This window comes from Equus przewalskii, chromosome 1 (genome assembly GCF_037783145.1).
Source record: "Equus przewalskii isolate Varuska chromosome 1, EquPr2, whole genome shotgun sequence".
Lineage (NCBI taxonomy): Eukaryota > Metazoa > Chordata > Mammalia > Perissodactyla > Equidae > Equus > Equus przewalskii.
In genome coordinates this window covers 145,902,536-145,919,025 of record NC_091831.1, presented here as the reverse complement: position 1 = coordinate 145,919,025, position 16,490 = coordinate 145,902,536, and the positions used below count along the sequence as shown (strand labels likewise).

At 40.7% G+C, this 16,490-nt stretch overlaps 1 protein-coding gene across 1 annotated transcript in view; it reads left to right on the top strand.

Annotated features, from left to right (window-relative positions):
• The first annotated feature begins 17 nt into the window (after positions 1-17).
• Positions 18-16,490, top strand: part of TUBGCP4 (tubulin gamma complex component 4) — a 34,988-nt gene continuing 18,515 nt past the window's right edge. The window contains exons 1-7 of the mRNA XM_008528528.2: positions 18-340; positions 5,755-5,883; positions 8,536-8,658; positions 9,049-9,102; positions 9,539-9,595; positions 12,337-12,416; positions 15,414-15,615. Coding sequence (XP_008526750.1) covers positions 263-340; positions 5,755-5,883; positions 8,536-8,658; positions 9,049-9,102; positions 9,539-9,595; positions 12,337-12,416; positions 15,414-15,615 — 723 coding nt within the window. The 5' untranslated portion in view covers positions 18-262. The remainder of the gene's footprint in view (positions 341-5,754; positions 5,884-8,535; positions 8,659-9,048; positions 9,103-9,538; positions 9,596-12,336; positions 12,417-15,413; positions 15,616-16,490) is intronic.

The window sequence follows — 16,490 nt, the reverse complement described above, 5'->3', positions numbered from 1 at the left end:
TCTCCTCTCCTGTGGAGCGCCGGCGGGACCGAGCGAGTGCGCCCAGCCGAGCGCGGCACACTTCCGGGGCCCGGCGCGCCGACCCTTCCCCGCTTCCCCTCTGCTCGTCCCACAGCAATTGTCTAGGCGGGTAGATTCGGGAGGAACTGCCCGTCCTAGGAGCCCGTGCGCCTGTGGAGAAGGGGCACTCGCCTCCGAGGTCTCCTGGAGGGGCGCTGGAGGAGGAGGTGGCGGATATAGGGACTCGAGGTCCGCCGTGGGAATGATCCACGAACTGCTCTTGGCTCTGAGCGGGTACCCAGGGTCCATCTTCACCTGGAACAAGCGGAATGGCCTCCAGGTACTGTCCGGCTCAGAGCGCGGGAACTAGCTAGCACTGAATGGGTGGGCCTGAGCCAGTGCGTGGGGAGGAGTCTAAGGGGCCCGGGGGCGGGGCCTTCAGGGACTGAGGCGTTGGGGGGGGGGCGTGCCCCTGGGCACGTGACTGGGGGCAGTGCCCGAGGGGCCTACGGGCGTGGCGGGAAGCCTTGTGAGGGCTGGGTCTGGGCTTGGGAACTGAGCGCAGACCCTGAGTGGCCGGCCTTCGGGCGGAAGGAGGGAGCCCGGGCCCGGCCTGAGCTGGGGGTTTCTGAGCGGGAGTTGTTGGGGAACTGGACGTAAAAGTGAGGGAGGCACTTGCTCGCGTTTCACGTTTGCACTCTGTTTTAAACTGAGTTTTGAAAGCTAGTCCAAATACATAGCGCTTAATTAAACACAGTAAGGGTTCAGCCAATTTCGTTGAATGAACAAATGAATGAGAATGTTTCCCTCATTACTCCTTTCCCAGGAAAATTCTGCACTAGGAGAGTTTGGAAAGGGCCCTTCGTGTAACTAGGAGTGTATGAGGAGGAAGGGCTGTGTGCCATATGTATTATCTCATTTAATCTTCGCAACCACCTATCTCCATTTCACAGATGAACTCCCGGTATCATGTAGCTAATACTTAGCGAGCTTGATCTTGAACTCGGGTCTGTCCAGTTCCGATATCTGAACTACTCTTTTCTACTTCTGCTGCCAGCAATGTTAGCTAATCCTCTCCATAATTTAGTAACTTAGATATTGTTAGCCCCAGTTAAAAAATGAGCAAGCTGAAGCTCAGAGAACTTTAAGGTGGTTAGTCTTAGTAATGGCAAGCTTTGAATCTAGCTCTGTCTGATCACAAAGTCATGCCTGTTCTTATCAGAATTGGCAGTGTAGGCTGTGGAAAAGCAGAAAAATTACATTCTTAATCTATAAAACCTACAAATCAAACAGATTCCTCTTGTTATTATTTATTTTCCCCCGTAAAACTAGGACAATGCCAGTCATATAGGAGGAAAATATTCAGGAAGTATTTGTGGGTGCTTGACTGTCTGAAGTAAAAGGAGATAGCAGAATATAGGAAAGATAGCTGCCTTCCTTCCTTTCTTATAAAAAAAGTCTTATAAAAAAAAGATATTTTCCTCCTTAAGAGCTCAGCTTTAAAGACACCTCCTCAGAAAAACTTTCTCTGACCACCTCTTTAAGTATCCTCCCCATATGCCATTATTCTCTATCACAGCAACTTGTTCATTTCCCTTATAGGACTTAGCATAATTCATATTATTTATTGTTTTTATTTGTTTATAGTCTTTTTCTCTCATAGATTACTCACAGGGGCAGAGACCACAGTGGTCTTCTTCACTGGTGTACCCAGAGCACCAGCACAGTTCTTCCACATAGTATGTGTTCAGATATTTGTGGAAGAAAAGAGCACCACCAAAACCGGCAAATATTGCATACTTTCTGCAAAGAAGTGTTTTTCACATTCAAATAAAGGGAAAAGTTGTCACGAATGCCCACTGTTGATAAAAATCATCTTATTGTAACATTGAATAAGTATACACATTAAACTAAGTATAAACTCAAACATATAGCTCTTAAACAACTATAAAATGAAATGTTTTTACGAACTAAACAAAACTACCAAATCGATAAATTCAAATTAACATTAGTCTAATGCAAGGTTTCTCACCCTTGGCAGTATTAACATTTTGGACTAGATAATTCTTTGCTGTGGGGGACTGACCTGTGTATTGTAGGATGATGTTCAGCAGCATCCCTGGTCTCTACTCACTAGATGTCAGTAGTACCCCCTGAGTTGTGGCAACCAAAAATATCTCCGGACATGACTGAATGTCCCTTGGGTGCAGAATTGCCCCTGATTGAGACCACTGATCTGATTAATGTATAATATTGTTTTGCTGAAACTAAATTGCCAACAATTCAGTTTAATAAAGACTTTGCTACAGATCTGGCTCTATATTTTCTATTTTGACTTCAGTAACTCTAATGTGGAGAATGCCTATTAATATAAATAGGTTGTACCAAATGGTATCAGTAACTATATTTGCTGTTTCAAAATAACTAGACCTTGAACTTTTCTAAAACTCTGCCAACAAGCACTGCTCAAAATGCCAGTTTTCATGGGAGTATCACTTGATAACTGGGTAGAGCTGTCCTAATAAGAAAAAATTGCTTACATGTATTAAGCACTTGCCATATGCTTGGCACATGTGATTTACGTGTATTAACTTATTTAATCCTCACAATCTGTCTCCACTTTATAGGTATGAAAACTGAGGCACAGAGAGGTATGCTAACTTGCCTAAGATTTCACACAAGTAAGAGGCAATTCAGGGATTCAAACCCAGGCAGTGTGGCTCAAAGATCAGGTTCTTAAGCACCATGTCATGCACCTCTTAAGTTATTAACTTGAAGATATGGTTAGCATTGTGTCATTAAAATCTGTATTAAATGGATTCCTATCAAATTATTGTGGACTCAGTAACAAAAATTTTTCTTTGCATGTTTATTATCACATTTACTGTCATATAAAGATGGCATTCACAAAATACAATACTCACAATGTGAATATTAATATGCTAAATTCCTTGGGGGTAGTAACTATCTGATTTTGTTCACTATTTAATCTCTGAATGTTAGCACAGAGCCTGGGATCAGTAGGTGTCCATTAAAAGTTAGTTGATTCCGGGCTGGCCCCGTGGCCGAGTGGTTAAGTTCGCGCGCTCCGCTGCAGGCGGCCCAGTGTTTCGTTGGTTCGAATCCTGGGCGCGGACATGGCACTGCTCATCAAGCCACGCTGAGGCAGCGTCCCACATGCCACAACTAGAAGAACCCACAACGAAGAATACACAACTATGTACCGGGGGGCTTTGGGGAGAAAAAGGAAAAAATAAAAAATCTTTAAAAAAAAAAAAAAAAAAAAAAAAAAAGTTATTGATTCCCCAAAGAAGATATACAGTGGCCAATAAACAAAAGATGATCAGTATCACTAATCATTAGGGAATGCAAATCAAAAGCACAGTGAAGTACCACTTCATCCCCTTTAGGACGGCTATTATTAAAAAAAACAGAAAATAACAAGTGTTGGTGAAGTTGTGAAGAAATTAGAACTGTTGTACATTGCTGGTACGAATGTAAAACGGTGCAGACCCTGTGGAAAACAGTATGGTGACTCCTCAAAAAATTAAACTTAGAATTACCAAATGATCCAGCAATTTCTTGTCTGGATTTATACCCAAAAGAAGTGAAAGCAGAGACTCAAACAGATATTTGTACACCCATGTTCATAGCAGCATTATTCACTATATATATTTATATACGGCCAAAAGATAAAAGCAACTCAGGTGTCCAAGGACAGATGAGTTGGATAAACAAAATGTGGCATATACATACAGTGGAATAGTATTCAGCATTAAAAAGGAAGAAAATTCTGACACATACTACAACATGGATGAGCCTTGGAGACACTATTCTAAGTGAAATAAGCCAGTCACAAAAGGACAAATATTGTATGATTCCACTTATTTGAAGTAGTGGAATAGTAGAATAGAGTAGTCAAAATCATAGACACGGAAAGTAGAAGGGTGGTGCCAGGGGCTGGGGAGTCACTGTTTACTGGGTACAGAGTTTCAGTTTGGAATGATGAAAAAGTTCTAGAGGTACATGGTGGTGATGGTTGCACAACAATGGGAATGTACTCAGTGCCATAGAACTGTACACTTAAAAATGGGTAAAATGATAACTTTTATGTATATTTCGCCACAATTTTTTTCAAAAAGTTGGTTGGATGAATATATTCTCCTACTATTTTTTTTTTAACTTGAAATAACATTGGTTTATAACATTATATAAATTTCAGGTGTACATCATTATATTTCGATTTCTCTGTAGATTACATCATGTTTACCACCCGAAGGCTAATTATAATCCATCACCACACATGTGCCTAATCACCCCTTTCACCCTCCTCCCTCCCCCCTTCCTCTCTGGTATCCACCAGTCCAATCTCTGTCTCTACGTTTTTGTTTATTGTTGTTTTTATCTTCTATTTATGAGTGAGATCATATGGTATTTGACCTTCTCCCTCTGACTTATTTAACTTAGCATAATACCATCAAGGTCCATCCATGTTGTCACAAATGGCCAGATTTCATCGCTTTTCATGGCTTAGTATTCCCTTGTGTATATATACCACATCTTCTTTATCCCTTTGTCCCTTGATGGGCACCTAGGTTGCTTCCAAGTCTTGGCTATTGTGAATAATGCTGGATGAACATAGGGGTGCAGGTATCTTTATGCATTTGTGTTTTCACGTTCTCTGCATAAATACCCAGCAGTGGAATAGCTGGATCATATGGCAGTGCTATTCTTAACTTTTTGAGGACTCTCCATACTGCTTTCCATAGTGGCTCCGCCAGTTTGCACTCCCACCAGCAGTGTATGAGAGTTCCCTTTTGTCCACATCCTCTCCAACACTTGTTATTTCCTGTGTTGTTAATTATAGCCATTCTGACGGGAGTGATCCCACTACTTTTTTCTACTTGAACTGCGGTGAAACTTCTATATAGCACACTAGGCTATTATTTGGCCATTATTTAAATTAAAAATATAGATGAAAACATGGACACTAAATTTATATGTCCAATTATAAGGTGCTTTTACAGATTATAGTGTGCTGCATTAATTTGACCTTTTCATTGAAATGCAAACAAAATTTAAAATTTCATAGAAAATTTATCAGTCCTAAGCATATGTCTGAGAAAACCCTGGAGTCTGCAGACCCCAGTTTGAGCAGTATTGCTAAAGAGACTTTGTTGCAACCAGGTCAAAAACCCCGTATCCTGGGGCCGGACTCATGGCCGAGTGGTTAGTTTGCACGCTATGCTTCGGCAGCCCAGGGCTTTGCCGGTTTGGATCCTGGGTGCAGACATAGCACCGCTCATCAAGCCATGCTGAGGCAGCATCCCACATGTCACAACTAGAAGGACCCACAACTATGTACCAGGGGGCTTTGGGGAGAAAAAGGAAAAATAAAATCTTTAAAAACAACCCATATCCTTATAGACCATCCCTGGAAGATTGCATAAGAAACAGGTAATAGTAGTTGCCTCTGGGAAGGTTGACTTATTTTTAATGTACACTATTTTGTATTGTTTGAATTCTTTACCATGTGTTACCACCTATTGCAATAAACAACTAATTATATTGGGGATGGAGAACAACACCTTTATAGCGGTTTGCAAATACTTTCGTTATCCAGAACTTACCAATCTTAAATGGGCATCTTGAGAAGGGAAAGGATCAATAGCATGAAGCAGTTGAAGCACCTCAAACACTGGCAAGCAGTGAATAGCAGGCATCGGTGTCTTTAGCATTGTTCCTCTCCTGCAGGTGTCACAGGACTTCCCATTTCTACATCCCAGTGAAACCAGCGTCTTGAATCGACTCTGCCGGCTCGGCACAGACTATATACGCTTCACCGAGTTCATTGAACAGTACACAGGCCATGTGCAGCAACAGGTGGGTGCCTGTTCTCAGGGAATGTACACCTCCAGAAGGCGGGAGCTATGTCAAGCTTTCAGTGAATCTATGGGTAATTCATGTGAAGTGATTCTCAAGAAGTTATGAATTTCTCATCACTGGAATTATTCAAGTGAAGGCCAGGTGACTACCTCAAAAAAGGGGAAAATATACACTTTTTTATTTGTAAAGAAAAGAGTTAAACCAGAGAAGGTATTTGGCACATGGTAAGCACTTAATAAATATTATCCATTACTGTGAATTAATTGGAAGTCAGTATAGTGTGGAGGCCAAGGATTTGTGAGCCATTCCATCACTTACGGGCCATAGACTGCTTGGCAGTAACCTAATGCTCATTAGCTAAGGCTCAGTTTCCTTGTCTATAAAATGAGGATAGCAGTTAGTACCTATCTCATAGGGTTGTGAGGATTAAACACGGTAATTCATGCGAAGTGCCTAGTACATTGTAAGCACTCCAATTTTTTTTTTTTGAGGACAATTAACCCTGAGCTAACAGCTGCCAATCCTCCTCTTTTCGCTGAGGAAGACTGGCCCTGAGCTCACATCCATGCTGATCTTCCTCTTCTTTGTATGTGGGACGCCAGCCACAGCATGGTGTGCCAAGCAGTGCCATGTCCACACTGGCGATCCGAACTGGCGAACCTTGGGCCGCAGAAGCGGGACGTGCGCACTTAACCGCTGCGTCACCAGGCCGACCCCACATTCAAATTTTTTTAAGGAGAAATTTTAAAGTTCTCTTTTCTTTTTAACAGTCTGCAATTCTGTCAGTGGCAAATAAAAAGATTACTGAATTGTGTGACTCTGATTCACTGATCACTATTTCCCAGTTGAAAGAATGATTCTGGTTGAGGAGAAAGGCGGGGACTTCTAGAAAGGAAAAGGAAGGATGCTTTTCTGAAACAATGCAGTCAGTACCCTCTGGCTCCTATCATAGAAATTGGTTGTCAGGCCTTTTTTGGTAATTGATGGGGCAAAGGAATTGAAGAATAATGCCTTATATTTTCATCTCTGGGACAGGGCTTCTGGTTCTCCCAAACTGATCTTATTGCAGAGAAAATACATAAGCTAAACATGACTTTAAAATCGAATCAATGCCAATTTGCTATGAAATCATATTAATGAGAGCACACTTAATTATCAAAGTTGGAACCTGTATCTGTATTAATAAAGATGAAAAGACCTCTATTTTTAATTTTTTGTATATAACACTTAAAAGAAAAAAAAACCTGTCCTATATTCATGTGACTATGTGGATTTTATCTTACATAATTTGTGAATTCCTACTTTCCCAAATTCTAAAGAGTAGTACCTCATTTTTGGAAAAGTAAAAAGCATATTCATTTTCTCTTTCATTTTGGGATAAATGAAGACATTCAGTTCTCTGGAACCACACAGGAACAAAACAAAATTGGCTGGTTGTAAGTCACTCTGTGCCCATGCTGTTCTTATTATAGCTGTGAACATTTATCTCAGGAACTACTAGTTTCCTTTGCAGCATCCTCTGGCTACACTGTGCCTTATCCCTGAGCCCAAGCTTCTTACCACATTTGTTGCTGAGTTCTGCTACTGTATCTACCACCACCAGAGCTCCATCACCCAAGTCAGTGCATAGCCAGAGAGGCTGTTCATCGTGGCCTCCAGTCAACTGTTAACCACAATTCCCCATTTACAACTACAGAAGAAGCTCTTAACGAAAAATTGCAGGTTTCCTGAAAGACAAGCCATATTTGTAAATAGCCTCTTGGAGAGAGTATCTTAACTCCCCATATTGGCTTTCAGAATCATGTTCTTGATGAATTGCCACGCCAGGCAGGAGAAAGGATATTAGAAGGAAGATTGAGGTCATTTTATTTAATTCAGTAAATATTTACCCTCTGTTCAAAGAACTGTGCTGGGAGCTTAAATACAAAGACAAATAAAGTGTGGGCCCTTGCATCATGAAGCTTGTGGTCCAGTGAGAGGGGCATATAAAGAAGAGTGCAATTCCAGCACTAAATAGAGATGCTATGAAGGCAACAAAGGGGCGTTGCCTTCCTAGGGCGAGTTAGGAAGGGCTTTACAGAGAAGAGATGCTTGAGTTAGGTCCTGCAGGAAGAGTAGGTATCTGTCACAAAGATGAGTGCACAGTTAGAAGCAGAACACATCCAAATTCAGGGGGGTGAGAATTAGAAGCAAGGCACATTTGGTGAACCGTGGGTGGTTTGGAAATGAAGATGTGAAGTTGGAAGCGGTGAAAGATAATTTTGGAAAGAGGATAAGGGCCAGAATGCAGAAGTCATTGTATGCCATGTAGGGGAGGTGGGTATTATTCTGGGGCAATGGGAAGCCACCAAAGGGATTTAAGCTGGAAATTATAAGATTAGAATTAAGCTGCAGAAAATTCTCCACTGACAGTATGGAGTACTGCCTGGTTGTTTGTAACACCTGAGCCACTTGGAAGATTAAAATATTATCACATTTTAAAAGATCAGAACTCAAAATCTGTTCTCTTCAGTCATGTTTTCCTCTCACTGATGTACTTCTTTGATACAGAATTATTGAGGTAAAAACAATACCACTAATAAAGGATAACGTTGTCCTCAGGTTTCAGAGTATGAGCTGAGAAGCTGCCTTCTCTTTGTTTCATTTCAGGATCATCATCCATCTCAACAGGGCCAGGGTGGATTACATGGAATCTACCTAAGGGCCTTCTGCACAGGGCTGGATTCGGTATTGCAGCCTTATCGCCAAGCACTGCTTGATTTGGAACAGGAGGTGAGAGACGAGACATGGGAAGCAACACCTCTGAGACAGCAGACTAGGGCATGTTCTTGAATTTGAAATGCCCTTTGATACAGGCAGATAGTTAAGAGTGAGCTGTTTTCTGCGTGGCTGGAGGGTACAGTGTGCTCTCCGTGATTGCTCAAGTCATGATCAAAGTGGAGTGCAGATCATGGCAAAGGTCTCTGAGTAAGTTTATAAGAGCCCTAGCTTTGGTTTTGTTATCACGTGAAAATCAGAATTAATAATCTTCTATAAATTGTCAGTTCTCAATAGCCTAAAACTAACATTAAGCCCATTCTCAGATTCCCTTCTAGTTTTCATAGATCAAATAGATTCAAGATATTTTCTATGGAGTCCTAATCACGGTGTTTTTTGTTGCAGTTCCTGGCTGACCCCCATCTCTCCATATCACATGTCAATTACTCCCTAGATCAGGTATGCTCCCCAAATCACAAAATGCCTTGAAATTTCTTGATATTGTTAGAAAAATCTAACTTATGACATTATTTTTGAGAACCTTCTTCCTTTGGGATTCAGAGCCTAGCATTTTATATTTTGTATGCTTTCCTAGATCAGAACTGTTTGCAAAGCTCCAAATTTAGTTAAAACTTAATGCCTGATGTTAATGCTCTGTATTGACCTCAATACTCAGAATTATGCTAACCCCAGAAATAGAAACTGCTTCTCTCTGCCATTCTCTATCTGCAGCCAACCCCCATATCGAATTGCCTTAGGATACTGGATGTTGGCTCTTCTGTGGGGTTGCCATCTTTATATTAAGTGGTACTATTTAGAAGCAAAAGAATTTCCTGAGTTAATTTTTTTCCTTGTATTTGATTATATACCCTCCTAATTATTCTCTACTTTGCAGTTCCAGCTCCTTTTTCCCTCTGTGATGGTTGTGGTAGAACAAATTAAAAGTCAAAAGGTGAGAACTTTCCTTTTCCTTTTACTCTGGTAAGCACCAGGGAAATATTCATAATTAATTTGGCCTTACATTCTTTTTTGAAGTCCCTAGTTTTTAGTAGCTTTTATTTATTTATTCATTCATTCAAGAGTATCTGCTTGGGTATCAGGCTAAGTGTCAGGAATGCAAAAATAAGTTCTGACCCTGCCCTTAAGCACCTCCTGGTCCAGAAGGTGGGGAGACGCACCCCAAGAATGCTGCTGGGTAAGAGGAAAATGCTCGGATATTTGGAGCTGAGAGCTTTTGCACTAAGGATTTAGAACTGTTAGATATGGATCTTGAGGAACAGCAGAAAGTTAATTCTTAGAAAGAAAGAAATTAATAGGTTTATGGTTAGGGTGCTGGCAGTTTTCTGAGAATTAGATCATTGGGTGAAACCAGATTTTTATTTTTTTAGTTAAATTTGCCTATTCTTATCACAAGTTTTTATCACATGCATTGAAAAGTTAGGGTCCCCAGTGACAGGAGAATGTCTTTTCCGGGCAGAGTTAATAACTCTGAGAAATAAATGCTTTGAGATTTCACATTAGAAGAAGAAACTGCTGGTCCACAATTGGACCAAAAAGCACAACTGGATTAAACATGTTTGCTCATTCATGTTTTTAAGCTGTAATATTTGTGCCTTAGCTTGTCAGGAGTGTTCACCTTGATGAAAACAACTAGTCAAGCAGTTAACTTGCATGGTTGCTACTTCCTTTTTTCACTGTATAAGTACAGAAACGTACACTCTGCTGCATTCATTCTGTGCCAGCGAAGCCAGTAGGGGAGGTGTTCTTTGGCCCTTCAAAGCAGATTGCCCTCATCAAATAACATCGAACTTTTATTGTGCACTTGCTGTATACCAGGGACTGTGCTAAGTGCTTCACATACATTATCATATTCAGTCCTCCAAGGGGTCACATAGGTTAAGGAATGTGCTTAGGGTCGCACAGATGGTAGTCAATGGTAGAGCTGGGATATAAACTCACATCTAACTGCCTCCAAAGACTATACTCTTAACCGCTCTGCTGAATTATCTCCCAAAATTGGAGGGGAGCTTCTAGGTAAGTGGAGTTAGCATAAGGGTTCTCTGCCTAGCTGCACATCTCACTTGACTTTCAGCTTCCACCGGCCACAGGAAGGAGAGTGGAAAATGAGTAGGGGGATTACAGATGGGCCAATCTTCCTTCCTGCCAGGGTGGTGGGAGAGAAGCTAGTGTGCTATGGCTCTACAGAGTTAAAAAATGAGGTGGTCAACAACGTGGGCTGAGAACGGGATGACTGCGAACAGGTACAAGAGATCCTTTTAGAGTAGTGGAAATGGTATAAAACTGGATTATGGTGATGGTTGCATAATGTTGTAAATTTACTAAAAATGATTGAATAGTACACTTAAAATGGATGAATTTTATCTTATGTAAATTATACCTCAATAAAGCAGTTTTTAAAAAAGAGCCAGAAGGACAGAGAGGAAGCAGATTTTTGGAAAAGTGTATCCCATATAAGTAGTCTGAATCAGGCCTTAATGTGAAACAAAGGGCTTTCTTTGCCTCTTTGCTTGGCAGTTCAACTCTAAATGATCCTGGTTTCTCTAGTGCACTAGTTCTCAGACTTCACTGTGCATTAGAATCACCTGGAGAGGATTGTTAAAACCACATTGCTGGGGCTTGCCCCAGAGATTCTAATTCAGTAGTCTGGAGTGAGGCCCAAGAATTTGCATTTCTTGCAAGTTCCCAGGTGATACTGATGCTGCTGGGGGTGGGAGTAGGGGTGGGGTGGGAGGATGGAGGGTCCATACTTGGAGAACAACTATTGTGATTTATAGTAAGAAATTATATATTTGGTCCTTGTCTCATTTCTGGCACAGAGCTCCTAAAACCCTTGGAACTTCCTAAGTGATAAGAGCGATAAAGATGTCTTGATATTCTTAACAAACCCCTATCAATCATACCTGAATTTATGTTAATGAGGTGACTCTTGGAAAGCACCTAAGGATGGAGGTTGGTTGCCAGGGGAACCAACCGTGTGATTGGAGGGTTGGAACTTTCACTACCCGCCCCACCACCTCAGGGGAGGGGAGAGAGGCTGGAAGATTGAGGTCAATCACCAATGGCTGATGATTTAATCAGTCATGCCTGTGTAATGAAACTCTCATAAAAACACAAAAGGACAGGATTCAGAGAGCTTCCAGGTTGGTGAACCAGAACACTTCCACGTGTTGTGGTGCGGGGCCCAAACTCCACAGGGACAGAAGCTCCTTTGTTCGTACTTCACCCCATGTCTCTTCATTTGGCTGTTGATTTGTAGCCTATGTGATAAACTGGTAATCAAGTGAGTGAATGGGTTTCCTGCGTTCTGTGAGCCACTCTAGCCAATTAGTGGAACTCAAGGAGCCAGTGGGTCAGAAGTACAGTAACAACCTGGGCTTGAGATTGGTGTTGGAAGTGGAAGGCGGTCTTGTGGGACTGAGCCCTTAACCTGTGGAATCTGATGCTATCTCCAGGTAGATAGTGTCAGAATTGAGTTGAAACTGTAGGACACCCCAGCTGGTGTCACAGAATTGCTTGGAATTGGAGTCTATCGGAACTACACATAGACCTTATGAGAAAGTTTATCTCCATTCTTTGCTGCATTGTGCCCTCTGGATTGAATATAGGATATGAGTTTGTGCTACACGAACTATCAAAATGGAATCCAGTTTGACAAGGCTGTATTTTCCACAGATTCATGGTTGTCAAATCCTGGAAACAGTATACAAACACAGCTGTGGAGGTCTGCCTCCTGTTCGCAGTGCACTGGAAAAGTAAGTCATAGCTTAATTGGGAATTTGGGTGGCAGTGGGTGGTCAAGTGACTTGACTTTGCACATGTTTTATTTTCAGGTCATCTCAGGTTTCCCTCTGGGGAAAGTTATGACCGGGATAGAAAAGGCCCATGAACAGAGGAGCCCATGTAATCCTTACGATAGCTCAGAAATGGCAAAAGAGAGGGTTAGAAAGTGTTAAGTATCAAGGCTATGATCTAGTTGCCTAGATAACCTTGAGGCAGTATTTTTTCATTTTTGGATCTCATTATCCTTGGAGAATTTCCATTACATGTGCCAGATAATGCTTAACGATGTCTAAACGTGTATTTTGGGTAGCTGTTATTTTTTTTTTTTTTTTTTTTTAAAGATTTTTATTTTTTCCTTTTTCTCCCCAAAGCCCCCCGGTACATAGTTGTGTATTCTTCGTTGTGGGTTCCTCTAGTTGTGGCATGTGGGACGCTGCCTCAGCGTGGTCTGACGAGCAGTGCCATGTCCGCGCCCAGGATTCGAACCGACGAAACACTGGGCTGCCTGCAGCGGAGCGCGCGAACTTAACCACTCGGCCACGGGGCCAGCCCTGGGTAGCTGTTATTTTTACATCAGGTTCTTAAAAATGTTTAGAGGGGCCAGCCCTGTGGCATGGTGGTTAAGTTCAGTGTGCTCTGCTTCAGCAGCCCAATTTCGTGGGTTCCAATCCCAGGCGTGGACCTACACTACTTCTCAGCCATGCTTTGGCAGCGACCCACATATAAGGTAGAGGAAGACTGGCAGATTGGCACGGATGTTAGCTCAGGGCTAATCTTCCTCAGCAAAAGAAAAATGTTTAGAGTTTATAATCCTATAATGCCACTCTTAGGAATTTTATCCTAACAAAATTATTCTAAAGAAGAAAATAACCATATACACAAACATTATTCTTTTCAATGTTGTCTACTATATCAAGAAATTAGAAAATTACCAGCAGCAGCAAAACGCTAAATAAAGATATATTCACTTGATAGATATAAAGCCATTAAAATAATAAATACTATAACAACATGTAAAAATATTGTTTATAATACTAACTGATAAAAGGATACAAAATTATATATCTTATGATTACAACTATATTAAATATTTGTGGAGTATGATAAAAGACTGCTCATTTGATCTTACTATTTCCCTCTTCCTCCTTATATTTAAAAACAGGTATGGCATTAGTTGCAAAATTGGAATTGATGATCTCTGAGGCCTTTCACAACTGTTAACAATCTCCACTTTAACCACTGCACAAGCAAATCCTCAAAAGAACAGGAAACTTTCCAGAACATGCTTTAGGGACTTAACTCTCTAATATTGTGTTTGTTTTTTTTTTAATAAAAGAAGTGCATTTTGATTGTAGAAAATACAATCAAAGAGAAGAAAGAGAAATCACCTCTAATCTCAGTCCCTTGAGATATCCAATTTAACTTTCAGTGTATAGCCTCTACAGTTTCTCTCTCTATAAATATATATAGTTTTATGCACAGATATAAAATATTATATAGATAATATAATATATACATGTTTGTTATATATTTGCAGGAACCACATTTTACAGATCATATACTCAGACATGCAAAATGTGAGTGGCTTCCCATTTAATTTTTTTTAAGAGAGAGTCCATTCAGTTAGCATACTACAGATAGCAGACTCAAGCTCTCGTAGTTTCTTTTTCTCCCCAAGTTATTTTGAAAAATTTCAAGTGTACAAAAAAGTTGAAAGAACAGTAAGACCTGTACAATAAACACCTGTATATCCTTTAGTTTCACCAGTTGTTAACATTTTGCCACGTATATCTTTTTCTTTCTTTCTCCCTCTATTTGAACAATGAAATATATATATGTAGATACACACACATGCATGCATAGTACAAATTTTTTGCTGAATCATTTGAAAGCAGTCACAGATATCATAACGCTTGTATCTCTTTACAAAAAGGGCATTCCCTTATATAACCTCAATACCATATTACACCCAAGAAAGTTAACATTAATTCAACAACATAATATCCAAAATATATCTGAATTTCCCCAGTTGTCCCCAAAAGGCCTTTTATAGCTGTTCTTCTTTGCAATCCAGGATCCAATCAGTGTTCGCATATTTGGTTGTCATGTCTTTTTAGTCTCTTCTAATTTGGAACAGTCCCCTTCCGTGCCTTTTTTATTTAATCTTTGATGATATTGACATTTTAGGAGTCCAAACCAGTCGTATTATAGAATGTGCCACAATCTGGATTTTTCTGATTATTTCCTCATGAGTAGATTCAGGTTAAACATTTTTGGCAAGAAGACCACATAGGTCCTTTTATTTCCTGTTGCATCATCTCAGAAGGCACAGAGAGGAAGTTTGTCCCATTACTGGTGTTGTCAAGTTTGATCACTTGGAATAGGTGTTTTCCACCAGATCTCTCCATTTTAGAGGGACAATTTCCCCTTTCTAATTAATATGTTATCTGAGGGGGTGATCCTTTGAGACCATGTGAATATCCCATTCTCCAGCAGCCTTTTAACATTTTGTTTTAGTTTCCGCATTTTGTTGGATAATACTTTTTTCAGACCTCTTACATATTGAATCTACTCTCCCTATGTCATTCCAACAGAAATAAAACAAATTTAATATTGTGTTAGCCAAAACGAGAGTCAGTTTAATTTTAGCAAGAATTATCAGTTTTGAAACCGTACACAAAAGAGGAAAGAAAATGTGCGTCTCCTAAGAGATTATCAGAACATTTACTGAACATTTCAGACTTCAGTTATGTAGACTACAAATTTGGAAGTTTAATCACTTAGCCCATCCACATTTAAATTAAAATAGCACAATTATTTTTAGCTTAATTGGTTATTTCCCTTCTGACTCATCAACCTCTCAGGCCTCTGTTCATCGTGTAGCGGTTTAAAGCCTGCCCTCTATGCTGTTGGCGGGTTTACTGTTCTCTAAGTGCACTTCTAAGGCTCTTGCTTTTCTCTCCACTCAGAATCCTGGCTGTGTGTCATGGGGTCATGTATAAGCAGCTGTCAGCCTGGATGCTACATGGACTCCTCTTGGACCAGCATGAAGAGTTCTTTGTCAAACAGGGTCCCTCTTCTGGTAATGTCAGTGCCCAGCCAGAAGAGGATGAGGAGGATCTGGGCATTGGGGGACTGACAGGAAAACAGTTGCGAGAACTCCAGGACTTGGTGAGAGCACAGCAGGACGCCTAGCATACTCCTGCTGGGAGTGAGAAAAGTCTACGGCTAAATGACCTTTTGGTGACACTCCCCCCTTGCCAGCTCACTGTAGCCTGGGCACCTGTCATAAACTCTTTAGATGTCAACACTTGGCTTTATCTTAGCTGAATACTTAACTTAAACTTAATACCTAACTTGATATGAGACTACAAAATAGAAAATATATTTGTGAGGTTCCTTTCATTTTCCCTTTTCCTAATATATGCATTTAATATAATAATAAGTCTTAATAATAAGTCTCATCTCCTAAGGTAGTCTTGTAGCTGCCCTGCAGCTTTTAAATGCAGTTTGGAGTTTTGATTAGACTGCCCACAGTCCTCTATTGTCCTTGTTCACCCATCCATCCATCCATCCATCGTTTCATCCGTTCATTTATCCTGTTACATTTTATTGAATGCCTGTTATATGCCAGGCCCTGTTCTAGGTGCCACAACTGCATAGACAAATAAAATGTAGTAGTGCCTTTCCTTGAAGAGCTTGTAGTTTATGGAAGAGATAGAAAAGTAAGCAGTGACATTACAATATACTAAGTTCTCTGGAAAGAGTAAGAATGAGGGTTCTCGCAACATGGTCTTAGAGTCATTAGAGAAAGCTTTGCAGTGGAATGTGTGCCAAAATTGCAGAGTTTGGAAGGAGAGGTCAAGAAATGTTCCAGGCAGTGGGAGAGATGTGTGTAAAGTACACAGGCCATGAAGGACACGGCTTATTTGAGGGACCATTAGTAATTCAACTGAAATGGTCCAGTAAAAGCTGAAATATAAATATAAAGACCAATTATCCCAGGGTACAAGTAAGGAAACGGAGTTCCAGATCTACAAGTTTTT